The sequence below is a fragment of the Oryza brachyantha genome, chromosome 8 (assembly GCF_000231095.2).
Source record: "Oryza brachyantha chromosome 8, ObraRS2, whole genome shotgun sequence".
NCBI lineage: Eukaryota > Viridiplantae > Streptophyta > Magnoliopsida > Poales > Poaceae > Oryza > Oryza brachyantha.
In genome coordinates this window covers 17,334,483-17,360,465 of record NC_023170.2, presented here as the reverse complement: position 1 = coordinate 17,360,465, position 25,983 = coordinate 17,334,483, and the positions used below count along the sequence as shown (strand labels likewise).

Here is a 25,983-nt window from a genome sequence, read left to right as displayed (position 1 = left end):
CAGTTGGAGCCAGTCTCATGCTGGGAAACTGTTTCCAGCACACGGGTGGATTCACGCATGTGCTTACATGTCATCTAAATAGTCAGTAAAAAATATGAAAAAATTCGAAAATATATATGAATATGAGTTATATCACTCCATAAAATGCAAGTTTAAATTCATCTTTTACAAGTTGTAGCAAAAAAATAAAAATAGACTGAAATTAGTATATGCACATTCATAATTATTTTTGTTACCACGTGTAGAAGTCAAATTTAAACTTGCATGTTTGTGGAGTGATATAACTCATATTAATCTATCTTATCAAATTTTTTTCATATTTTTGATGACTATTTAGATGACATACAAGCAACGGATGTCCACCCATATGCTAAAAAACTGAGTCCGTCTCATACTCTGGCGAACACACCGTTGGGCTTGTGTCAAACAAAACGCCTTCACGCCGCCGGTCTGACTAGTCTGTTACAAATGAGAAAAATCTAACAAATATTAATTCTAAGAAATACCATCGATAAGTGTGAATTTTACAAAATATCACCATACAAACGAATTTGTCTAATAAATATCATCGCAAGTAGGGTTCCGTTAGTATTTTTTGTTAAGTGCTGTAATATGAACAAAATAGACGAAATCCTAACGACGATCTTAGACAAATTTGTTTTTACAATGACTTTTATTAGAACCCACGCTCGTCAATAATATTTTAAACTTAGACGTTCCGTCAATGGTAATTTTTAGAATTTTCTTGTTAAGAATAGCTCATGTCTTTGTAAATTCTGCCAAAGCTGTCCAAGTTCTGAGTCTTCTGACCTGAACATACTCCAACAAACTCGACAAGTAGAAATGTAAAGTGGCAAAAATGCATGTTTTAGGGTGTGTTCTTTTTACACAGATTATTGCTTAGTTTTTGGATACACTTCTCGAACAGTTCTCGAACGGTTAAACAGTATATTTTTTAAAAAAGTTTTTATATAAAAATTGATCATCTTATTTTTAAACTTTATATAAACCAACTCTATTGTTTATGTCATGAAATAGCTGTCATGAATCAGATAATCTCACCGAAAAGAACGCAGCCAAATTAGTCCCCGGCATAAACGCTGCCCTTTATTCCAGCAGAGACAGACACGGCAGCTAGCAAAACATACATTTGCCCGAGCTCACAAACCGATCGACGACGACGACACGTTCCAAACCGCACCTCCTTTTATTTGTGACCGGAGCCGGAGGAAGGGAGGGAGGTACAAGATCGAGTGCATCTTGAGCGAGTTGTTCTCACAGGTTGAACATGACCTTGATGGCGTCGCGGCCGCGGGCGCTGACCTCGAAGGCCTCCTCCACCTCCGCCTGCGAGAACCCGAAGCGGTGCGTGATCAGCGGCTTCACGTCGATCTTGCCGGCGCGGAGGAACTCCAGGCACAGCGGCCACGTCTCCTTGTACCGGAATATCCCCACCACGTCCACCTCCCGGATCGCCGCCGACGTCAGCGGCACCGTCATCTCGTTGTGCCCCATCCCCACCAGGCACACCTTCCCGCCGGCGCGCGTCGCCTCCAGCGCCGTCGACATCGTCTTGCTAAACCCGGCGCAGTCCAGGCTCACGTCGATGTCGCCGCCCATCGCCGCCCTGATCCTCTCCACCTCGTCGCCGACGTCCTCGGCCCTCGTCGACACCCTCACGGCGGCGTCCGCGCCCAGCGACGTCGCCACCGACAGCCGGTGTTCGTCCACGTCCACGATCACCACGCGCGCCGCGCCGAACGCCCGCGCCGCCAGCAGGGTCACCAGCCCGATCGGCCCCGCGCCCATGATCAGCACCCGCTTCTCCGCCCCGACGTCGGCGCGCCGGCACGCGTGCACGCCCACGCTCAGCGGCTCGCACATGGCGCCCTCCTCCAGGCTCACGTTCTCCGGCAGCTTGAAGCACAGGTCGCCCGGGTGCACGATCTGCACGACGACATCATCATCATACATCAAGATCATCTCTTTTTTCATCGAGAGCAACCGAAATCTGCTTGCTTGCTTGCTTGCCTGGTTGGCGAGAGATCCATGGACAGGAGGGGTGGCGAAGAACTTCATGTCCTCGCAGAGGTTGTAGCGGCCGCCCTTGCAGTGCCTGCAGCGCCAGCAGCTGATGCCGGGCTCCAGCGCCACGCGGTCGCCGACGGCGAGGTGCTTCACGCCGCTGCCGACTTCCTCGACCACGCCGGCGCACTCGTGCCCGATCACCATCGGCTCATTCACCACGAAATGCGCAATGCGCATCTCCTGCAACTCCAGCACACATATACACGCCACATTAAGTTTTTCCTTTCAATTCTTTGTGTTTTGTGATGATGATGACGATGAACAGTAAGTCAGTAAGATCACCCTGAGGTAATGCACGTCGCTACCGCAGATCCCCACTGCCTTCATCCGGACCCGGACATCATACGGCCCTGAAAAAGTTCATCAGTTTCAGTTTTGTTTCATCCAACATTTTTTCTGCAACAACATTTCACCGAATTCACCCCCACACTGTATTGCAGCCAAATTCAGTAGCTGAATGCAAACGCTTGACCCTTGTGAAGAAACAAGATATCATAATTCAGGAGTTGAGATTTTGAGACTCGAGCATGGCATGATTAGGCATGTTGATTGCATAGCCAAGTAGCAGTCTCACATAAGATGGGAAGAATAAATCACTAAACAACAATAACAGTGCAGAAACAGGAAAGTGACATTTCCTGTTTCTGCCTGACAATTCTTATCTTTACAGGAAATTGAAAACATGCTTTACATTATTATACCAGTCAGGATAATGTAAAAACTTGAGGAGACTGTCAGAGCTGCCTAGATATTTGGGATAAACAAGCACAGCAACTAATCAAGTTCTCAGAAAGATTGGATAACCAAACCAGCACTGTTTTTTCAGAACTAACAAGTCAGTACTACTCCAGGGGATTTCTGAACCACTACACCTGGATTCTGAACTATTCCCAGGAAATCTATTTACCACAAGAACCGACCAAACTTTTCTCTTGAAAGACAATACAGCAGCAAGAGATTAGGCTAATATGTTCAGGCTAGTAGTACTCCAGCACACTGGGCACAGATCAGGATAACATGTTCATCAAAGAAGGAGAAAAAAAAAGACAAAGAGGCGACAGACCAACTGGCGGAAGCTTGAAGGGCATGATCTTGAGTGTGTTCTTCGCCACCAGCCACGCCGCCATGTTCTCCTCCTCGCCGGCTCCGGCCGCCGCCGCCCCCTCGGTTCCTTTCCCTCCCTTCCCCATCTTCCTCGCCCAGCACACCCACTCTCAGTCTCAGTCACTAACCAGTAGTAGTGAATACTGCTAATGCAGAGAGCAAGTGATGATGAGTGATGTGGCGATTAAATAGGGGAGCAATGGCACACAGATGCAGCCAACTCCGCCGCCGGCTATTCTTAGCCACCGCGATGCTTATCGCCATACGCGACAGACGAGATGATGCTTGCAAGATACTTACGAAAAAAAAATAATTTATAAATAAAAATTTTATATACATGTTTTTATTAAAAATTAAATTTAAAAAAATAAACTCGATGAAAAATCCTAAAATAAATTCAAATCTTGGGAAAAAAATTAAATTTTACTTGAGAAGTATAAGAGGCTGTTTAGTTCCCAAAAATTTTCGCGCAAAAATATCGAATCGAATCTTTAGACACCTAAATAGAATATTAAACATAGATAAAACAAAAAACTAATTACACAGTTATATGAGAAATCATGAGACGATTTTTTAGCCTAATTAGTACGTAATTAGTCATAAGTGCTACAGTAACCCACATGCGCTAATGACGGACTAATTAGGCTCAAAAGATTCATCTCGTGGTTTACAGGCCAGCCGTGAAATTCATTTTTTCATTAATGTCCAAAAACACCTTTTGATATCCGATCAAACGTCTTACGTGATATCGAAAAATTTTCATTTCCCTTAGTAAACACCCCAGCTCGAGATTTTCATTTCACTAAGTGAAAAACGAAAAGAGGACAGAAGCAACCGGAGAAAAGGACAGTGTGACTGTGATGACAGCGCGAGATGATATTTTTGTGTTTTGTTTGGTCTGGACTACTCCAGCTCGATCGCTTCTCATCCGTCATCACTTGTCGCCACCACGCAGTGACGCACCTTTTGCTATACTAATCTTGCAATCAATCAAGAAAGGATTGGGGACAAAAAAAAATCAGTAGAAAACCTTCAAGGTTTTGTCAGGAGCAAAGCCAAAGTGTGTGTGATCAAAAGAGCAAGCGCTGCACTTTACGCTTCTGGGTTAGACAACAACATTTGGTTCTTTCAGAAAAAGAGGTAACAAACATTTCGTATCTGCTTCGTGATCATGGAAGTGTCACGAAATAGGGGAGAGATTCTTGCAATCTGGGGATCAAATCCACGAATCGGTCATGTTTGGACCACGGATTTTATTATTCTCCCTGGACAGGACGGCGACCGGCGACGGTTTGACGATGACAGTAGCTTTCGAAGATTTATCTACTTAATTGTGGAGATAAATTTAATATTTAGGAAATAATTTGATAAATAACTTAGAACAAATGATATAATCAGTACAGTAGAATGTTTTTAAAAATTATATTACTAGACAGGCAGAACAAATAATATGTTTTAATAATCTAGTGAATTATGGGGTTATCATTTTGCTTTTTCTTTAAAGAAGCTAAAGGACATGTAAACGAAAAATAATTTTTGAATAAAAAATTTACATATGTGTTTCTAACCATCCAAAAGAAACTGCTGAAAAATAAATACGATAAAAGCTCTAAATTTAAAATTTAAGTTTACACCGATAAGTATAGACGGAAGAAAAGATGAGACACTAACTTCAGCAAACAGAGACGTATGACGATGAATATACGGCATCACGTGATTAGTATGTCATACCTACCTAAAAAAAATCACTACTCTAAAAAAAATCTTAAATCTCGGACGAACCGATCAAAAGGCCCATTTAAAATGGGCCGTTTGGGCTACGTCGGGCCGGGCCGCATTAGCAAGAAATCGGCAGTGCTGCTATTAACAACGACATTGACGGCCCAAAAAACAGACAGTGAGAGAAGCGTAAATAATAATTGGGTTATTATTGTGACATTAAAAAAGAAAGAGAGTTTTGATTGGACAAGAAAGGCACGTTTGAGGCATGACCGATCGAACACGTCATTATAGTATCACATTATTAGAGATGGAATTCTGAATGATGCGTACATATAGAACAGTATAGTGTTGGTGAGCTGTTTGTTGCGTCCTTGCATCAGAGAACAGCGACATGTTTTCTTCTTTAGCGTGACCTGATATGGACGTCATTAGCTCATCATCGTGTACGGCCCAACGTTAATCGTATTTCAGTTCCATCATTTCATTTTATTTATAGTTATGCTTATTTATATATATATAACATTCATTTTAATTTAACTGTATGTATGAATTTCGGTGTCCAACGTTCGACCGTTCATTTTATCTGAAAAATAATTAAAATATTAAAAAAAGCCACACATGAAGTATTATTATTCATGTTTATCATCTAACAATAATAAAAATACTAGTCATATTTTTTAATAAGACAAACGAACAACATAAAAAGTATAAAATATACTCTTTATAGGATGGATGGAATTATTAATTTTTAGAAATAAAAATAATTTATAGATAAAACTTTTATATACATGTTGGTAACAATTCAAAGGTTAATGTTGTCTTGCAATAAAAACCGACAAATTCAATATCAAAATGAAGTTCTGAAAATTTAAATTTTAGTTTAAAAGACAAGCATAAGTAGGACGACGAGGATGGTGATCTGTTAAAGAGTAGGATTATACAGTATATTTACTCATAATAACAACTGATTAAGACAAGATCAATGTACGTGTACGAAAGGATAATGTCACGGTCTTAATGCAGCAGGGGCCATATATAAGCCAAGCCCACATGGACACATGGTTGAAGATGACGAGATTATACATTAACATAAACACAGGTAATTAAAGAAATCTATCCAATAGAATTAGTCAATGCATCGCCGTCAGGGAAAATGGCGGATTTTGTTGTGTAGGCTAAAAACTTCCAAACCTGAATGCAGCGTACACAGTAAAAAGAGAGAGACTCAACGCCGACACCTATCAGAAATGACCATCACCACCGACTCTCTCTCTCTCATTTTCACCTGTCGGTACAAAAATCCAGCCGCAATTACCGACCGGTCGCCGCTTCACACCGTTGCTCTATTTTTTTTTCAATTTCACGCCGTTAACCTTTTGATAAGTCTAGAATTGATCATTTATTTCGTTGAAAAAATCTATATAATTATTAATTATGCTTTTATGATTTGATTTATATTAAAAACATTTTAAGTTTCGCAAACTTGTACATTTTTTTAAAAAAACAAACCATCAAATAAAGACATCAAATAAAAGACATGAAAAATAATGAGTTACGATGTCACAAATGAATAATTGAATAAAACTTTTAATATGTGTATTAGTGACCTAAAAACCAATGCTAGAAAATAATTATAATAAAATATTTTAAAATCAACTCTGAATTTAAAATTTAAAAACAAAAAATTAACTTATAAGTATAAGAAAAACGAAAAATCCGGAGAGAAACCGCGTGGGTGAGGAGAGGAGGGTCGTCATCGTCGGCGAGCGGCGGCACAGCATGGGATGAATTCCGGCCACGTCCATGTCGTTGAACCGGTCTGCAATCCGTGGCGTTCGTGTGGTGTGGTGCTTTATCTTCTTTTTTTCCTGGGTTGTCCAGCAGCAATCCGGCCGTCACTCTTCCACATGGCACCTGCCTATTCGAACGGTACGCTCCAGCTCTTTTGCTATTGACCTGAGTTTATTTGCCTAGCCACAATTTTAACGGTATAAAACTTATTTTCTTTACCATTTTAAAAAGTGTCTCTGCGCACTTTCATATAGAGAGATCCGAAAAAAAGAAACAGTTGCTTTCTCGCAAGTGCTAGATCGTGTTTACAAAATTACAAAACAGACAAACAATTTTTGTTTCCTACCTGATATACCTACTAATTTCTAATGGATTTATCAAATAATCGATATTATATTCGTTGTAAAGCACGAGTAACTTCATAGTTTATATATAAAAATATACCCATAAATTATTTATGTTATTATGCTTATTTTTCGTAGTTTATTAGCTATAGCTCAAAACGATCCAAGCAACAAATTCTGATGAGCTATAATACCTTTTGATCAGACTCACCTTTCCGATTAAGCGCTGAATCATGAGACTGTTTTCGCTGAATTCAATGAAATCTACGCACCCATCATTTTTCTTCTCCTTATATTTATAAGTTAAAATTTAAATTTTAACTTTAAATTTAAAGTTAATTTTAGGGTTTTCACCGAAGTTTATTTTTCAATCTTAACTTTTGGATTGCTAGAAATAGGAATATATAAGTTTCATTCATAAATTATTTTTTTCGTTCGTAAATATGTCGTTTGTATATTAAAAAAAATCAAACTATCACCCCCTCAAATTTACTGTTTCAATCGAGAACCATTCAAAATTTCACTCAAAATCAGCCTTGATCTTACGTCGAAATCTTAAATTCTTTTGATGTTTTTTGGTCGAAACTGCAAACCCTACCATTGGATAGTATTGGAGAGGTTGTCCCAGGGCCCACTGTCATTGAAGATTTGATGGGGATGAAGAGAAGAAAGCAAAAACATGGTCAATGAGCTGCTCGTACTAGTAGCATCCGAGCTGAAGGAAGGAAAGCTAGGATGGTCAAACACAAACACTCCCCACTACAGTACACTCTTCTTCTCAATCCCATGCTTTCAATCCCATGCTCCCTCCACACTCGTTTCCAACCATCTTTCCAGTACACCGGAGATTAAAGAATTGTGGCTGCATTCTTTATTCCCCGTTTTCTTTTCTCGGTTTTTCAAGCTTTATTTTAGTAATATTAAACCAGAAACTTCTTAATAAAAAATTTTAGCATAAAACGTATTGTTTAGAAGCACGATAAAGTATGGCCGCTCTGGCCCCCAAATCTTGAGGGTATCCACTTCTAACTTTTTGAGATAATCTATACAATATTTTCTTCATAAATATTATTTCTAAAAATAACTTAAATTTATATATAAAGTATATATATATATATATTATGATAAATATCTCTATATTTAGTTTTGCACTAGGGCCCTGACGAGGCCTCACTCAGTTAACATCACATGGCACCGGGTCGCTCATCGCATGAGTATAGGCAATCAAACGCAGGTGCAGCAGCAGTGGCAGTCTTGTCTCGTGGCATCGATCTGTTTCTCTCTGGGTTCCCCGTAATGGCGTCGCCACGTACTACGTTGCAATGGCGACACTGGCTAGGGTTTGAAATGGTCAAAGCAATTGACTGCAGCCTACGGCCTCCCAAAGTTGGGGTTGCCATCCATCAGTGTGTGAGGTCCCCCCTCCCTTACTGGCTGCCCTCCCAGGTTGCTGTCAACTATTTTACTCTCGTGAATCTTTTTCGTGTCTGAATCTATTTGTTCTTCACTACATAGTGAATCGGTTGCGATCACACCAAGACCTATCGCTGACATGTAAGTTTACCGCACTCTTTCTTCCCAAAAAACCTCTAAAAAGGATGAAATATAACCGTACATTACTACATATTCATCAAACTAATTATGGACTGCATAGGTTCGTAGAGAAAAAAATAGTACATACAAATGGCGATGGACTGTATGCCACAGAGAAAATAAATGGTTTTTCTTAGAGAAGCCACTTCTTTATGTGTTTTTTAAAGGATGGTTTTTATATGAGGTGGGATGAAGAGAAGGACACCCAATTGTATGTTTGAAGTAGTAGAGAAAAGGAATGTTTTTTAAGGAAGAAGAACGTATGGGGAGCTTAATGATCTTTTTAAAAGTCTTATTATTATATTATAGTATATAGTGATATAGATATATACCGAAAGTTTGCATTAAAAACCTAATAACTCTAGTTATTTTCTTAACTAGGGTGAAACTTTTTTTTGGAAGATTATAAAAATGATTTACATCTTCGGTCTTCGGTGTTGATTACACCAGCAATAACAGGATAATTATGAGATAACAGAATAGACTGTGGCCATGTCGAAAACGATGAACGGTGAGCCGAAATTTAGTATGGAGTTCACAGGCATAAAAGCTAATTAGGGTGGTCAGAGCCGGCACCGCAAATTGGGGAGCAAGAGCAACACAAGAGTACAAGACAAGGCGTGAATGCTGGGGAAGAAGAGCAAGCAACTTGCTTTGGTTTCTGACCAAATTAGAGAATATCTGGAGGTTGGGGGCTTTCACACCTAATCAAAAAATAGGTTCTTTTCAAATAAAAATATCCCTATTTCTGTTACTAAAATAAAAATCCTATCCTATATGATCATTTTCAGTCATCACTCATCAGATGCCATTGACTGGATACTGTTAGTAGGAGTGTAATATTCCCTCCATATCAAAATATAAGTATTTCTAATATTTTAATCTCATTAAAAATAAAAAAAATTCAACATTATTTGTAATATTTTTTCTTATAAATCACCAATCATTTAATTCTCTTTATTACTCTATATCTATCCAATCCTTTTTATCGAGAGATATTATAGTCTTTTCTTTTTTAACTTTAATCCATAATATATAAATTAAAAATATTTATATTTTAAAAACGAGCTAGCAGCATATCCCAGATGGTGATGGAGAGTATGTTGCTTTCACTCACTGTGAGCCTGTGGGCTACTTGGCTTTGGCTCCCTGAATGAACCAAAGAAAAAAAAAAGGTTTTTTATTTCTCAGCTGCAGGACAGCCACTGGCGCGCACGGCGATCACCACTTCGATCACCAGCAGGGCAAGCAAACAAGAAGAAGAAGAGGAAGAGGAAGAGGAAGAGGAAGAGAAAGACCAGGAGGAGGAGGCGACGGCGGCCGGCCACGAGGGAGAAGCAGTCGCATGCGGCCACTGGGCGGCCATCCGGTCGCTGTCCGACCAGTTCGCGTCGTCGTGACAGCATCATCTGAACCTCACGAGGATTAACAAGGCAACCCTATCCATGAGGCAACCATGCTCGTGCTCATCAACAAGTACCTGTCCAGGAGCAAGAACCCGGCAGCCGGCGACGACGGGGAGATGCCTACGCCGCCGGCGAACGGGGCGGAGCGCGAGCGAGACTACATGTGCATCTCCGGCTGCGTGCCGGTGCGCGTCAAGAGGGCGCCGGTTATTGCCACGACGACGATCACCACCACGGCGAGGACGTCGCGGCACAATTTCGTCAAGTCGGCGGCGTCCGGGCTCTTCCCCGGCGCGCAGTTCACCAACCACGAGTCGCTCCCGGCGCTGGAAGAGGCGTACTCGGAGTTCGCCGCCGCGTTCCCGCAGTACGCCGGGCTCGCCCAGGCCGACGCCATCAGGGACGGCGAGTACCAGCACCTCGACCGCCACGTGTGCCTCGACTACACCGGCATCAACCTCTTCTCCCACGCGCAGATGAACTCGTCGGTGCCGTCCACGTCGGCCTCGCCGCCGGGTTCGTCCGGCGCGTGGCAGCCTCCCTTCTTCGACATCGCGTACAAGTCCACGAGCCTGCGGTCGCAGGTGCAATGCGGGGACGTCGCCTCGGCGAGCGGCGAGGGCGGGATCGGCGGCGCCGTGACGAGGCGCGTGATGGCGTCGCTGAACATCCCCGAGGACGAGTACGCCATGGTGTGCACGGCGAACCGGACCACCGCGTTCCGGCTGCTGGCGGAGTCCTACTCCTTCCACAGCCACGGCAAGCGGCTGCTCACCGTGTACGACTACGAGAGCGAGGCGGCGGGGGCGATGGCCGAGAGCGCGCGCCGCCGCGGCGCGGAGGTGATGTCGGCGACGTTCGCGTGGCCGGGCATGCGCGTCCACGCCGGCGACCTCCGCAAGAAGCTGGTCCGCGGGCGGCGGCGCGGCCACCGGGGGCTCTTCGTCTTCCCGCTGGTGTCGCGGATGACCGGCGCGAGGTACCCGTACCTGTGGATGAGCGCGGCGCAGGAGCATGGGTGGCACGTCGCGCTCGATGCCTGCGCGCTCGGCACCAAGGACCTCGACACGCTCGGCCTCTCCCTCCTCCGCCCGGACTTCATCGTCTGCAACTTCTTCAAGGTGTTCGGCGAGAACCCCTCCGGCTTCGCGGGCCTCTTCGTCAAGAAGGCCAGCCTCGCCGCCCTCGAGCGCTCCGTCATCGCGCGCAGCATCGGCGTCGTCAGCATCGTGCCCGCCCGCCGCTGGTCGCTCCACGACGCCGGCTACTCCACCGAGCTCGACCACTCGCGCAGCTTCGCCGACCCGGCGGAAGACCTCGACCTCACCAGCTCCTTCTCCGGCCCGCTCAGCGGCACCCTCATCGCGCTCAGTCTCAGGAACGTGCCGGAGATGGACGCGGCGGAGGAGAACGGCCACACGCCGGAGATCCGCGAGGCCGATTCGCCGCCGGCGACCGACAAACACCCGATGCCTCCGCCGCCGCCAGCTGAAGAGAAGGAGATGGAGGTGGAGTGCAGGGGACTGGACCACGCGGACGCGCTGGGGCTGATCGCCATCGGCAACCGGCTGCGGTGCATCAGCAACTGGCTGGTGGTGGCGATGCAGAAGCTGCGGCACCCGCAGTCGGAGCACGGCAAGCCGCTGGTGCGCGTGTACGGGCCCCGCGTGAAGTTCGAGCGGGGCCCGTCGGTGGCGTTCAACGTGTACGACTGGAAGGGGGAGAAGGTGGCGCCGGCGCTGGTGCAGAAGCTCGCCGACCGCCACAACATCTCCCTCACCTGCGGCTTCCTCCGCAACATCTGGTTCGCCGACAGGTACGACGCCGACAGGGCCGCCCACCTCGAGCACATGGGCGGCGGCGGCGGCAAGAGGAAGGACACCGGCGGCGGCGGCGAGATGGGGATCTACGTGGTGAACGCGTCGCTGGGGTTCTTGAGCAACTTCGAGGACGCCTACAGGCTGTGGGCGTTCGTGGCCAAGTTCTTGGACGCCGACTTCGTCGAGAAGGAGCGCTGGAGGTACACCGCGCTCAACCAGAAGACGGTGGAGGTGTAGACGACGAATCAATCCACCATCGCCATTGGTACAGATCACTTCACTGCCACTGTCCACCATTCTTTTGGGATCAGCTCAGCTGTCGAGCTGCTCCGTCCATTCTTTGTGCGAGAGGGGCTATAGTGTTCATCGTTCCCTGTAAACTGTAGTGTCTTCTTCCTTAGAAAAAGATGGGTCGATTACATGTTTGCTACTCCTATAGGAGTACTCAACAGTTGCCATCCTGCAGTACATCTTTGTTGGTCAAATGAGAAATACAGCTATTTTTACTCAATGCTCACAAGAGGTAACTGAGTTTCTTAGGTAACATCAAATTACATATCCAGCCAATTTTACTCATTGCTCACAAGACGTAACTGGATTTCTTAGATAACACAAAATTACATATCCGGCCTCTGCATCATAGGATTCTCAGACGACCAAAAGTTTTGCAAGACATTGAACAGCACAGCATTAGGCGGGAATTAGCTAGAGCTAATAACAATGAAACAATTAAAGCTAGGTAAAACAAGGATACTAGTAGGACCTAGTACTACACAAAGGTTTTATTGTCCAGCTCAATGTAAAAACAGGCTGAGGGACACGCTGGGAACAATGGATTATTGGAAGATAGCTAGACTGAGAATTCTAAGAATAGATACGTCAAACTGAACAGATACTAGCTAAATAATGCGCGTGAGCTCACAGCATTGTTGGCACCCAATCAGTGACCGTTTGCAATACCGTTGCAGCCCTTGATTTTTCCCTCGACGGCTTTCTTCTCATAGAACCTCCTGTACATAGAATCAACTTTTGTAAGATAGAATGTTCCTAGCGGCAACAAGCTGGTGTCTTTGCTTGTATCAAAATCTTTTGCTCCATAGCGGTGCTCCATCAGCTTCAATGACTCGATGAACTTCTCGGGTGAGGTCTGTTAACATGTAAAGGAACAAGTCAGTTTGCTGTAGAGAAATTACGTGAGGAATGGACTATTCAGAAATGACTATGGGGAACATTTGCAACAGCAACTTAGCAAGCAACACCCATTTTTGATGGATAAATTGACTAGTGATACGTAGTTATCCTTGACAAAGGCAATTTTAAAATGGTTGGAAGAACTAATAAAATCCCAATTTTCTTGAGGTAAACAAATCCATTAGTGACAGCCCCTGCCCTTTCTTTCCCTGGTGGCAGGTTTAGTGATACAAGATATTTTCATAACTGCATTTGACCATTTCCAGCCATCAATCAGCTGGAAGCTATAGCACTAAACAGCAACATGCTAAAAGGGGCTACAATCAAAATGAATTCCAAGACCATGTAGGATCATACCACATGTATACGACAAATGTACAGCATAATATACTTTAGTGCATGGTCCTATAATAGTTTTAATCTGCAAGTCTACGTTAGCAGATGGCTAGTGTTGAGAATGGAAGACCATACCGCATGTCTTGACTCAAGCTTTGTCGTCACATCAAGAACAGAAGCAATGCTCTTTAAGCTAAAGGGATGCTGACCATCATGTAGTCTCAACGAAAACATGGTGGATGTCAAGCCACTACCATAAGAAAACATGAGAATCCGCTGGCCACCCTGTAAAAGAAACAAGTTAGCTACGAGGAATTATCAAGGATGATGAGGCATACCATGAATAGTAAATATATTAAGCTCACCAGACTGTCATGCTTGTTGTAGATCACAGATGCCAATGCAGCGTATAGAGATGCAGTGTACATATTACCAATCTGTTTTGGAAGTAAAGTTGATGGTTGAACTTTGATGTCATACAGATGCTTTGCAACTTGCTGAGAGGCCTGAAAATTTGGTACAATTGAGTTCACGTTTACATCAATCAAGGCACTTCAAGAAGTATCGTCCAACAAATAAGAATGAACCTTCTCCAAGTCACGACTCTGGTAGCTTTCCTCGCTAGTCAAATTTGCAAAAGGCTGAAGCTTCTCTTTAGCATCATTATCAACCGAGCTAATGTTCAAGAAAAGAAAAGGAACAAGAAACATCAACTGAGGGCCAAGCCATGTCAAATAAGAAGGGATGTGCATCACCCAAAAAGGAGCCACAGAACAGTTTTTGACCCATGGATCAAAAGACTACATCTTAAGCAGTGATAGAAAGAGACAGCATGGATGTTACAGACCTGCAATTGCGCATGAAATCATTGAAGTAAAGTCGGGCGAAACTCTTTTGTACAAGCTGTCATAAAACATAATACAAAAGAAACGGTTAGCACTCTCTGCAAGATGAAGAACAGGATAAGCAGAACTAAACTGCAAAATACTCTCTCTTTGGAGAGGTATTCAGTCATCATACCTTATTATATGGAGAATGGAAGACACAGTAATCTGCATCAGAAATTGAGAATTGTTCCCCCACTAGCTTTTCATACCTAATCTCAACCGTTACCATAGTGCATGTTGTTATTGCTTCGAGAAGGATAGCATAGTATAATTCAGGGAGGATAACGGCAATAGACTCACTTGGTACAATATTTTCTGTAGCATGAATCGAGAGCCATCAGATAGCATGTCTGAGAAAGTTTTCCATCAACAACCTACAGTACATCCAGATGCAGAAGTGTTGTAAGGATACAATACTATAAAATGAATAACCAACAGCATAGTGTAGGATTGATAAAAGTGTCCATTGACATCCCAAAAAGAAGCACGTGCAAGGATAGAATTCTAACCGGATATTCACTTGCAAGATCAGGCTTGTAGAAATCGTAAACATGGGCCATGTGTGAAGCCCTATATTTACTTTCAAAGGAAATAGGAGCATTTGGACCAATGAGCATTGCAATAGCAGCAGCGCCACCTGTAGGACGAGCTGGCCCTTCTGCATAAACCTGATCATAATAGTTGCATAAATGAGCCAGTGAATGAGAGCTACACAAGGACAGAAGATATAACTTAATAAACAACTAGAACGTGATATTGGGTAACAGACCGCACTATCTGTGCAAACAACAAGACCGTAGCGCCCATCCCAGGATTTACTTTCCACCCAATTTACACAATTCAATAGGGCAGCTGTTCCACCATAGCATGCATTACTTGAGTCGACCCCTTCGAGGTCAGTATTGCCACTCTCCTACATTAGAGGTAAATAACAATAATGAATCATTGGTCTCTCAAAATGGAGCTAATGAAACAAATAAGCTGAAAAGGCAGTTCCAATTTATCAAGGATTCTGCTAGTAGACAAAAATATATCAATTGCTATGGTAATTGAATATCTGGTTCAAGGCAGAGAGAAAAATAATGTATGGGTTAGGTGGGGTTCTATTTTAAGTTAGGTGAAAAAAAATAACAAACCTCGAAAATTTGCATCAACCATGTTTTGATAGATTTGCTTTTGTCTATCACTGTCTCACTACCAACTTCCAGGCGGCCAATTGACTTGGCATCAATGTTGTAGTTTTTCAGCAGTGATGCAACAACCGTCAAGCTGAAACAGCATTCATTCTGAGCATTCACATACAGTACCAACTAGAGAAAATTGCATGAAAAAAGAAATAGTGATATGTCCTCATAATTATTGCTTCCTGAGTTCGATCCAGTATGAAACCCAATTCAAATAAAATAAAGGAATTTTAGTTGTTCAAGTAAGTTGACAAGGATATACCTCATAGAGATAACATCTTCCACCTCACTGCAGTAGGCCATGCAGTCCTGCCCAAGACCAATTGTGTACTTACCCTTGCTGGCTCCATCATGGGCTTCGAGAGCTTCCTGCAGCAATTTGTTCAACACGTGAACATTCAACTCTAAGTTTTGACAATGTCGTGTTAAGAGTAATCAGCTATAACAAATAATAATATTGAACCAACACAGCATATTAGTATTTATTAATAGAACTATCATGCATTCTTTAGTACACCCATCCGAGAACCCTCTCTAATGCAAACATCAAATGACATTCTCTGAATACCAGGCCGATGCAACATCTGACATGACTGAATACTGATAGATGCACCAGGTGTACTGGAGTTGAGCTGATTTCACACATCCTATTGCCCATTGTGGGGAGAACAACGGTCGCGCTAATGATCCACAAATCTAACGAAGCGAGAGCATTGCGAATCATGGTCCCAAAATTCTTACGACCACCTCACTCCTGCCGATCTTAGCTCCCTCATCTAAACCAAGTTTCCGGCAATTTCCCCCCGGAAACAAAACTGCCGAAATTTGACGAAAACAACCAATCCATCCACGATCTCCTCGGATCGACAGCATCACACCGCAGCAGGAGAGAACAGAAAAAAAACACAACCAAATCGAAAAAATCAAAAACAAAAAAAAAAGTCGAGGGGGGAGAAGCGGCCACCTGCTGGACGCAGGTCGGAGGGAAGTAGATGTCGATGGCGAGGATCCCGACGTCCTTGCGGTCCTCCATCGCGCGCGATCTCCGCTGTCCCGCGGGCGGCTGGGTGGTGTGAAGCGCGAAGCGGAGAGGAGAGGAGAGGAGCGAGGTGGCGTACTAGGGGGAGCTCGACGGCGGCGGAGCACGTCGCGTGGGAGTGGGATGAGGAGCCGTCTCCTCTGATCTTACATCTCATATACGGATCTCGCTCGCGGCCTCAGCTCCCCTTGTCGTGGAACCGGTCTTTGTGGCCCGTGGCTGAGCTGTGTCTGTGACTCCCGTTCAGCTACGGCTGCTTGCCACGATGCCCCGCTGGCCCACGACGGGGGGAAATAAAATATTTTTTACAACTTGAGATTTTTTTTCCTTTTTGAGATTGCAACTTGATAATTGTTTGATACTCTTTTGTTGGTGAAATAGGGAACGCTTTTTATACTACTGCCTCCCTCCGGTTAAGTTTATTTTTTAATTTTAGATATCTAACTCTTCGTCTTATTTAAAATTTTTTATAATTAATATTTTTATTGTTACCGGACGGTAAAATATAAATAATATTTTACGCGTGACTATTTTTTTAAGTTTTTCTATAAATATTTAAAATAAGACGAATGATTAAACTTTGAACACAGAAATTGAAAAGTGAATTTATTATAGGACGGGGGTAGTAACTAATTAGTAGTATAAATAATAGAATTAACCACTCCTATTATAAAATTAAAATTTTGAAAATGTGCGGTTATAAATTTTTATATATGTTTTTAAAGTAAACATACTACGGAGTATTTATTAGCATGGAAAGAGTGCACCTACAATCTAGGAAAAATCTAGGAAAACGGAGACACACATGTTAGGACTGACGACAGTACTAGGCAGTGTTTTATTTTGTTGGTTTCGAGGTTTGTTTCTACCGCTCCTGTTGACATCAAATAAAAGGAAGTTCAACAGTATAGCCAACTACTCGTTTCAATTCATCTATAATTACTCTAATTACTCTAATAGTCAATTACCTACAAAATATCAATATATGGTCTTACATGTCATAGACATATTTTTGTCTTAAAGCCCGTGTGCAGCTGGCTACAAATTAGTAGACCACTTTTCTTCGCTTCCTCTCTTATCTCTTTAAAATTTGTTTATAGCTGGCTTATAGCCTGCTAACTGATTGCTGGCAGGAATGACGTCAAACTGAAGTTCAAATATAAAAGGAATGATGTTATGCTAAATTTTTAGCAAGCAAAATCTACACAAACTACGGCCTTAGGACATGCCGAACGGCCCATTCCTGTTGGGCTTGGACAGTTACGAGCCACGTAGGCTTTCGACATTAGGCCCATTTATATGGTTCGCGCAACAGCTAAGAACAAGTATAATAGCAGTCTATAAGTCAACTATAAGCATATTTTAAAGAGATAAGAGGAAAGAGAGAAAAGAGACGAGCTACTAATTTATAGCCAGCTGCACGTGCGCTCTAAGACAAAATATATGTATAACATGTAGGACCATATATTGATGTTTTGTAGCTAACTATTATATGAATTAACTATTAGATTAACTATAGATGAATTGAAGCTATACTATTAACTTGCTCTAACAGAAAAACATTTCTCCCCCCAAAAAAAGAACTAACCAAAAAAAAATTCAAGCAAAAGGAGCAAGCGAAAGTTACAGAGCAGTTTAACACAAAACCGTAGAGCGATCCCCCACTGCGCAGCGGATCCCGCACGATATCTCTGGAGACACGGGCCCAGATCTCCGTAAGGAGTAGGTGGTCCCCACATCTCGCGTTGGATCCAGCTGGGCCAACCACGGGTCCCACACCCCTCCCCACTCCTCCGTCGCCGCGTGTCCACCTCCCGTGGTGGTCCCTCCTTACTTGCCGCCGGTGGGCCCTCCCCACCACTACCGGCCCCCACCGTGCTTACCGGGCCCCACCTGTCATCTATACTACCCATGTTACTGCTACTACTATCAACGCTAATTTTTATTTATTTATTTATTACGGGTCCAAATCTTTTCAAAGGTCTGGGAGTAGCAGCAGCAGCAGCAGCAGCAGATGGGAAGTCACGAGTCACGCACGGATGCTTAACTACGCTAATGGTCACTCGTAATACGGGCTTAATTACTCATTAATTGCGTCGCAAATTTGACCACTCGTATGTGGGTGAGGGGGTCCCACCGGTCAGGAAGAGGTGGGGGTGGGTTAGGGAAACGACAACGCGTCCTGGGCCGTCGGATCCGCACCGGCGCGAGGATTAATGCGGCGGGGCCCGGTACAGGTCATCCGGGTCCCCACCACGACCCGGTTGGGCGGTGGCCCCGGGCCACATCGATCGCGCGGCGGACCCCACCGCCAAGTGAGACCACTTGATAAATCCAACTCACCCATTCCTTCGCACGCGCAGGGCAAGTGAACACGCGAGAGGAGAGGCGAGGCGGAAACAAGCCCGAGCTTTCCCGTCTCCTCTTCCTCCTCCCGAACCCAACCAATCCAATCTCGACGATGGAGGCGCAGGCGCAGGACAAGGCGGAGGAGGGGGAGGAGGAGGGCACGCGGCCACACGCGCAGGTGGGCGCGGTCGGGGGAGGAGGTGGTGGTGGGGCGGCGGCGGCTATGGCGGTGGGCGCCATCCCCATGAACAGCTGGCTCGTGCCCAAGCCCGAACCGGTGGAGTTCTTCGGCGGGATGGCCGTGGTACGCAAGCCGCCGCCGAGGAACCGCGACCGGCACACCAAGGTGGAGGGCCGCGGGAGGCGGATCCGCATGCCGGCGGCGTGCGCGGCAAGGATCTTCCAGCTCACGCGGGAGCTAGGGCACAAGTCCGACGGCGAGACCATTCGGTGGTTGCTGCAGCAGTCGGAGCCGGCCATCATCGCGGCCACCGGCACGGGAACCGTGCCGGCGATCGCGACCACCGTCGATGGCGTGCTCCGCATCCCGACGCAGTCGTCGTCGTCCTCTGGCCCGGCGTCCTCCGCTGTGGTCGACGGTGAGGAGTCCTCGGCCAAGCGACGCCGCAAGCTGCAGCCCACGCGCGCGGTCGCTGGTGCGTCTCCACTGGCAACGGCGGCGCCCGCGGCCTACTACCCGGTCATCGGTGACCCTCTCCTCCAGGGTAGCGCTGGCGCGGCGATTTCAGTTCAGAGCGGCCTCGCTCCAATCACCGCCGCCGGCGCTCCCCAAGGCCTCGTGCCTGTCTTCGCCGTCCCGGCCACTGGCAGCCCCGCGGTCGCCGGCGGCAACCGCATGATCCCTCAAGCCACGGCCGTATGGATGGTCCCGCAGCCTGCAGGAGCCGCGGGCGCGGGTAACCAGCCGACGCAGTTCTGGGCCATACAATCCGCTCCCCAGCTCGTCAACTTCGCCGGCGCGCAGTTCCCGACGGCGATTAACATCGCCGACTTCCAGCAACAACAGCAACCGCAGCACCCGGTGTCAACAACCATCGTCCAGCACAGCAACTCTGGCGAGCACCCGGTTCACGTGCAGTTCTCCGGCGCCGACTCGCACGAGCAGCAGCGGCGCGGGCGGAAGGAAGGCAGCGGCGTGGACCACCCCGAGGAGGACGAAGACGACGACGACGACGAGCCCGTCTCCGACTCCAGCCCGGAAGAGTAACACAGAGTCACAGAGCCCACTCGCACTGGACGCCAAAAAGTCCAAACCCTCTCACAAAGCTTAGGATCCTTTTCCCTCCAATTCAATCCTTTTTCCCTCTCTTTTGCTCCGTTTCTTTTTCGCACAATTATTCCCTCCTCCTCCTCGTCATCGTCATCATGAACTAGTAATTACTCCCGCGTGTTGTGTAGCGCTGGTACTACTACTAAGCTCACTGTTGTGTTAGTGTTAGTGCACAAGATTTAGCATGCAAATGAGCAGGCGCAGATGAAGTTAACCCAACCACGAGAAGAAGATGTTGACAAATTGACACAAGTTTTAAGTCTAATCATCATGTTTTTGTTACCGCCGTGACAGTGCGTGTGATGTGCTTGTTCGCTCTGATTTGGGTTTCTGGGAGGGGGAGGCGAGGGGATGGAGAGCGGCCGGCACGTGCGTGCGGTGGGGCCATGGGCGCTTTTAACGCACACGGCCGGCGGTGGGGCCGAACCGGTGGTGGTGGTGGTTCGGGTGTGGGGGCCGGAGGCAAAGTGGTGGTGGTGGTGGGTCAAAGGGCGCCCTCGCGGACCGTGCGGCGCGAGCCGTCACGTGACTGATGGGGCGGGGCCCTTACGCGTGGTGGGGGCGGTAGGTGGGGTCCAAGTGCGTGGGCACCGCGTCGACACGTGTTGGGACGCGGGTGGTGGGGACGGTGGGCCCCGTTCGCATCGTCTCTCTCTTTCCCCCTATGGGTGGGTGGGGACCTGGTCATGTGGGCCCGTGGCGTGGGTGGCGGTGAACATGGACCCCGCGAATATCCGCAGCTCGCACGCGGGATCCCCCGACTCGGATTACCGGATCAAAGACAGTGAGTGATACAGACAGCTACTGTCATTACCCGCTTAATTAGTTAATTATTACCGCTCTGCCCGTTGCAAGTTAACTACAGCATTACCGTCCACTTTTACTGGCCAACCACAGGAAGTACTCATCGGGGGAAGAAAGGAGATCGGATTTACCGGTGCAAATGTATCTCCAACTGGATCGGTTAACACCAAGTACATTTTTCCTGCGATGCCGTTACTTGTCTAGGACTGTGCTGTCAGTCAAGAGTAAGAGGATGAATAAGCTGGCCATCATTTCAATTTTTTATGGAAGAGTTATATATGCAAACGAAAAATAATTTATGAATAAATTTTTTTATATACATGTCGTCAACTAAAAATTTATCATACGGTACAAGTATATTGTTAATTGATAAAGTGGTGGGTAATATAATCTTTCTATCTTTGTATTTCTACATGAAGATAAAGTTATTCCAGGATATATTACTGTGCTGCTACGAGCGTAAAGAGGAGCGAGCGCAGAAAGTGTCCGTCTTTCTCTTGCACTTTCCTATAGGAAGGAGGCTAAAAGAAAACTAAAAAGGCTATATGCGTTCTCCCTGGGTGGGTGATGTTGTGTGCCGTGCGCCGTGAGGACGATCGATCGAGGTTCGTGGTGCTTTGCGCAAAAGCAGCATCGGAGCACACTGCCACCGCCGGCCGGCCGCCGGATGGGATGCTCTTTTAATTTGGCTCGTTTAATCATGGCGCCGGCCGCTCGATCTCTCTGCTGCCTACGTAGGCACGTACGCCATGGCTGACTGCTGCCTGGTTTGCCTTGTTGGTCATCATGCGCTCGTCAAGTCGTCATCCATGTAAACGGTGAGGAGGATGGTTAAGAGCATTCTAACATCTATATTGGTCATCTAAAACAGATTTATTCTCTATGTATTTGTGTGCTCCAACAGATCATCTATATTATAGCATCTATATTCTAGTCTATTATATTTAATTGATGCATGTAACTATCATGTATTTATTTTATGTTTTATAGTGGCTAAAGTGGGGGACATTTGAGTTTTAGATGATGGAGAGAGAATATATATATTTAGATGTTCTCTCCTGATATAGAGGATATCTAAAAATAGAGGATGGAATAGATATTCTGTTAGAACACTATTTTACCCTCCATCCTATATTTTTTTGATAGATGATAAGATAAAATAGCTATTGGGGATGCTCTAACCTTTTCTTTCTTAAGCCACATCTCCCCCTCCAAATCCCTTATTTTCTATAAAAGTCCCACATGGAGGGGTTGGGGCCTCACTGCTGGATCCGTCCCGGCTCATCGTAGAGAGGAGAGACAGAGCGAGCAGCAGCAAGATCTATAGTTGTGCTTGCTCATCATGTAAGCTTTTATATGGCGGCGTCAAGTAGTGTATATGGTTGTGATCTTTCGATGATAAAAGATAAGATATTATCTAATTTTTTAAAGCTATGTAACAGTAGGAACGATAAAATTAACTACTACAATGTTAAAAGTCTGCTTTAGAAATAGGATATGATAAACCTTTTTATTAAAACTTTTTAAAAACATATCATTTAACAGTTTGGTAATGTGTACATACAAACCGAGAAATAATCTGATGATAATCGAGTAAAATGAACTTTTTTTATATATTTTGTGAATTGTGTTGTGCGTGGTGCTACTACATACGTATACGTATATATATGACGCTAGCTAATTATGGTTTTCTTATCACGGAAGAAACGTGCACGGGGTCGATTTGTAGATGAGGAATCTCGATCGATCTAAGTACCTACTTCAGAAAAAATAAGATTACAACCTATATGTTTTTTCAAAAGACAGAAACTAGTGAAAGAGCTGAGCTTGAAAAACGCGTGTGGGTTTTTCGCGTACGGCGCTTAAATCCGTGCTGTAATGGACGCATCTTGCATATATTGATGTGCGATACTAGCATCATCTATATACAGTTACACATGCGTGGTTTAATTTCACCATAGCTGTGAGAAGTGCGCCTTTGTAATCATCAGACACCGATCAATTCCAATAATCCGATAACGACTCTGCAATGATTCGCCTCGTCTGTACAGTGCTACAAGTACACCAGCATACAGTGAGGACTTGTTTAGTTGCTAAAAAGTTTCTCAAAAACATCGTATTGAATTTTTGGATATCTAAATAAATCATTAAACATAGATGAATCAAAAAACTAATTGCACAGTTATGTAAGAAATCGCGAGACGAATTTTTTAAGATACTTAGTGTATGATTAGACATAAGTGCTACAGTAACCATCAAAAGATTCGTCCCGCGGTTTACAGCCGAAATCTGAAATTTGTTTTATAATTAAACTATGTTTAATACTTTAAATGTGTTCAAAAACTTGACGTAATGTTTTCGCAAAATTTTACATGTGTGTTCCATCGGCACGATGCACAATTTCACAGTCTTGGGTTAGATGTCTTAATCTGCTGAATCACACATGCTCTAGCCGGATGGGGTAGCCAAAAGGAGAAAACCGAATCATGGAGGTGATTGTAATTATAGATATGTATATTTTTTACTATTCATATAAATTAAAAAACAAACCATTTTTATTCTTGGTTAGGCATTGTTTGCTTGGAGCGGGATTGAGCATGATTGGGCCACAAACCCTATGAATTTCTCCCCCGCGGAATAAATCCTGGCCCAAAAAAAGTGTTGTTCGGTTAAGCCAGTCGGGGTTCTAGCCCGGCCTATTCCGGAATTTTTCTATTGTCTTGGCCGGAGAATTAATCCTCTTCATCGGTGGTGTGAAAAAAATCCCGTCATCTTGTGAGATAATGTGTAAAATCACAACATGTTGTTTTCTGTAAATCTCTGTCAAAACGAACGAATGTTTTATGGAAGCGATTATAGGAAAGTTAGGGATTAAAACCCCACACAGGGATTGACTGACATGGGAGGGGTTCACCCAATCTTCCTCAGGATATATTTCTCTTGGGGATTAATTTCCAACTAACCGAACAAGCCTTAAGGGTGATTGTTGGCTTTTTATAGAAAAAAAAGTCAAATAGCATATTTCTAAACGAAAAATAATTTATAAATAAAATGTATATATACATATTCTGAGCGATCTAAAAGTAAACGTTGAAAAATAAAATCCGATGAAAAACCTCAAAATAAACTCTAAATTAAGATTAAAAATTTAAATGTTAGCACAACAATTTTTGCAGAAGTGTCACGTCGAAATGTTTGACCGAATAATAGAAGAGATTTTCGGATATGAACGAAAGAACGAATTTCACAGCTAAACTATAAACCACGAGACGAATATTTTGAGTCTAATTAATCCGTCATTAGCACATGTTGGTTACTGTAGCACTTATGGCTAATCATGGGCTAATTAGGCTCAAAAGATTCGTCTCAAGATTTCTTTTATAGCTGTGTAATTAGTTTTTTGGTTCATCTATATTTAATACTTTATTTAGGTGTCTAAAAATTCGATATGATGTTTTTAGAAAATTTTTTTGGGAACTAAACAAGGCCTTAGGTGGTGTTTAGTTTGCAAAATTTTTTTACAAAGCTATCACATCAAGTTTTTGGATACATATTTGAAGTATTAAACGTAGTTTAATTACAAAGCAAATTTTAGATTCCTGCTGGAAACCGCGAGTCAATTTTTTTAGCCTAATTAATCCGTCATTAGCATATGTTGGTTACTGTAGCACTTATGACTAATGACTTTCTAATTATGCTCAAAAAATTTGTCCCAAGATTTTTCCTTAACTGTGTAATTAGTTTTTTAATTTATCTATGTTTAATGTTTTATTTAGATGTTAAAGATTTGATGTAAGATTTTTGAAAAAAAAAAATAGGCCAGAACTAGACGGGCGAGCAGAAACCACAGCGCGAGCACGTGTGATAAAACCCATGCACTTGCCCGTCCCGTCATCACTGACAGTGCATGTACTGTACCAATCACTGTGCCAATTCCTTCCAGTTTCATCGGATATAGTAGTACAGCATACTGCAGTACTCTGCACGTATCCAATCGTTGTTCCGGTCAACGGCAGACTATGCTTATAAATTTGAAGTTATTTAGAGCTTTCTCATAACAGATTATTTTATAGCTTTTCCTACAGGGTTATATATACATGTATTACTCAAAACAACTCAGGACTTTTTGTTTCAAATAATTTTTAAAGAAAAAACTGGAGAAATTAAACTATTTTCTCTAAAATTTCTAAAATTCCCGTGAAACCAAGAGCCCCTAAAAAGATTAGGCTGCAAGTCTCTACTCGATTTCAAGTTTCGCTCTCACGTATGTCAACTCTCTCCTATGCCTTTGGCAGCAGTGTAGTACGAGCAGAAGTGGCGTGTTCAAAACAAACGTACGTGCATTTTTTAAGCATAAAACAAACGTGTAGAGTACTAATCAACCTAATAAGAAATTAAATTTAGGAACTGTCCATCACTTCATTTTCTTCGCCTAGGTATATTTTTAAAGAGAAAAACAATACTTTATTCATTACATATGTTTTACCTTTTCGATTGCTTGAAATTATGCACATACATACGTATCCACGTCTCCACGAACACGTCATCTGAAACATCTTCATGAGAGAACACCATGAGAGACGTGGATGATCTTTCGTCTTTTTTGGAAAAAAAAATCAACGTACATATTACCGACGAACAATATTTTTATAAATAAAACTTTTATATGTGTTCTTATCCGTCTAAAAGCCAAGTCTAAAAAATAACCTATGATAAAAAACCTTAAAAACAACTCTAAATTTAAAGTTGAACATTTAAATATTATCTTATAAATATAATCATAAGCGAAAAGATTAAGATGATAAATCAACAACAAACATTTGACCACTCTAAATTCATATTAAAACATACACGTATAAGCAAAATTATTTACGAGCATCCAAATTTAAAACTACTACAGTATGATCACCATATTTTGTTGTTTTACTGTTAGGAATATATCGTTTATGTGTAAAAAAACAACTTAAGAGACAACAAGAACCATGCACCAGATTATATAATCTAATCTCAACGGAATTACCTCACCATGTACCA

General features: G+C 43.8%; 4 protein-coding genes across 4 annotated transcripts; 2 read left to right on the top strand and 2 right to left on the bottom strand.

Annotated features, from left to right (window-relative positions):
• Window positions 1-1,081: 1,081 nt before the first annotated feature.
• On the bottom strand, window positions 1,082-3,391 carry LOC102721014 (sorbitol dehydrogenase). Its single transcript, XM_040526900.1, has 4 exons — window positions 3,152-3,391; window positions 2,371-2,438; window positions 2,032-2,268; window positions 1,082-1,947 (listed from the first exon to the last, which is right to left on the bottom strand). The coding sequence occupies exons 1-4, from the start codon at window positions 3,276-3,278 to the stop codon at window positions 1,276-1,278; spliced, it is 1,104 nt and encodes a 367-aa protein (XP_040382834.1). The 5' UTR covers window positions 3,279-3,391; the 3' UTR covers window positions 1,082-1,275.
• A 6,383-nt stretch (window positions 3,392-9,774) lies between these two features.
• On the top strand, window positions 9,775-12,425 carry LOC102720733 (molybdenum cofactor sulfurase). Its single transcript, XM_040526587.1, has one exon. The coding sequence runs from the start codon at window positions 10,099-10,101 to the stop codon at window positions 12,103-12,105; it is 2,007 nt and encodes a 668-aa protein (XP_040382521.1). The 5' UTR covers window positions 9,775-10,098; the 3' UTR covers window positions 12,106-12,425.
• Window positions 12,426-12,577: 152 nt separating this feature from the next.
• LOC102709671 (hydroxymethylglutaryl-CoA synthase-like) lies at window positions 12,578-16,686 on the bottom strand. The gene is made up of 12 exons (XM_006659590.2): window positions 16,431-16,686; window positions 15,729-15,835; window positions 15,419-15,551; window positions 15,052-15,195; window positions 14,792-14,950; window positions 14,583-14,656; window positions 14,416-14,491; window positions 14,243-14,298; window positions 13,983-14,070; window positions 13,761-13,901; window positions 13,531-13,680; window positions 12,578-13,015 (listed from the first exon to the last, which is right to left on the bottom strand). The coding sequence occupies exons 1-12, from the start codon at window positions 16,497-16,499 to the stop codon at window positions 12,809-12,811; spliced, it is 1,404 nt and encodes a 467-aa protein (XP_006659653.1). The 5' UTR covers window positions 16,500-16,686; the 3' UTR covers window positions 12,578-12,808.
• Window positions 16,687-18,873: 2,187 nt separating this feature from the next.
• LOC102709392 (transcription factor PCF2) lies at window positions 18,874-20,429 on the top strand. Its single transcript, XM_006659589.3, has one exon. The coding sequence runs from the start codon at window positions 18,967-18,969 to the stop codon at window positions 20,080-20,082; it is 1,116 nt and encodes a 371-aa protein (XP_006659652.2). The 5' UTR covers window positions 18,874-18,966; the 3' UTR covers window positions 20,083-20,429.
• The last annotated feature ends 5,554 nt before the right edge of the window (window positions 20,430-25,983 follow it).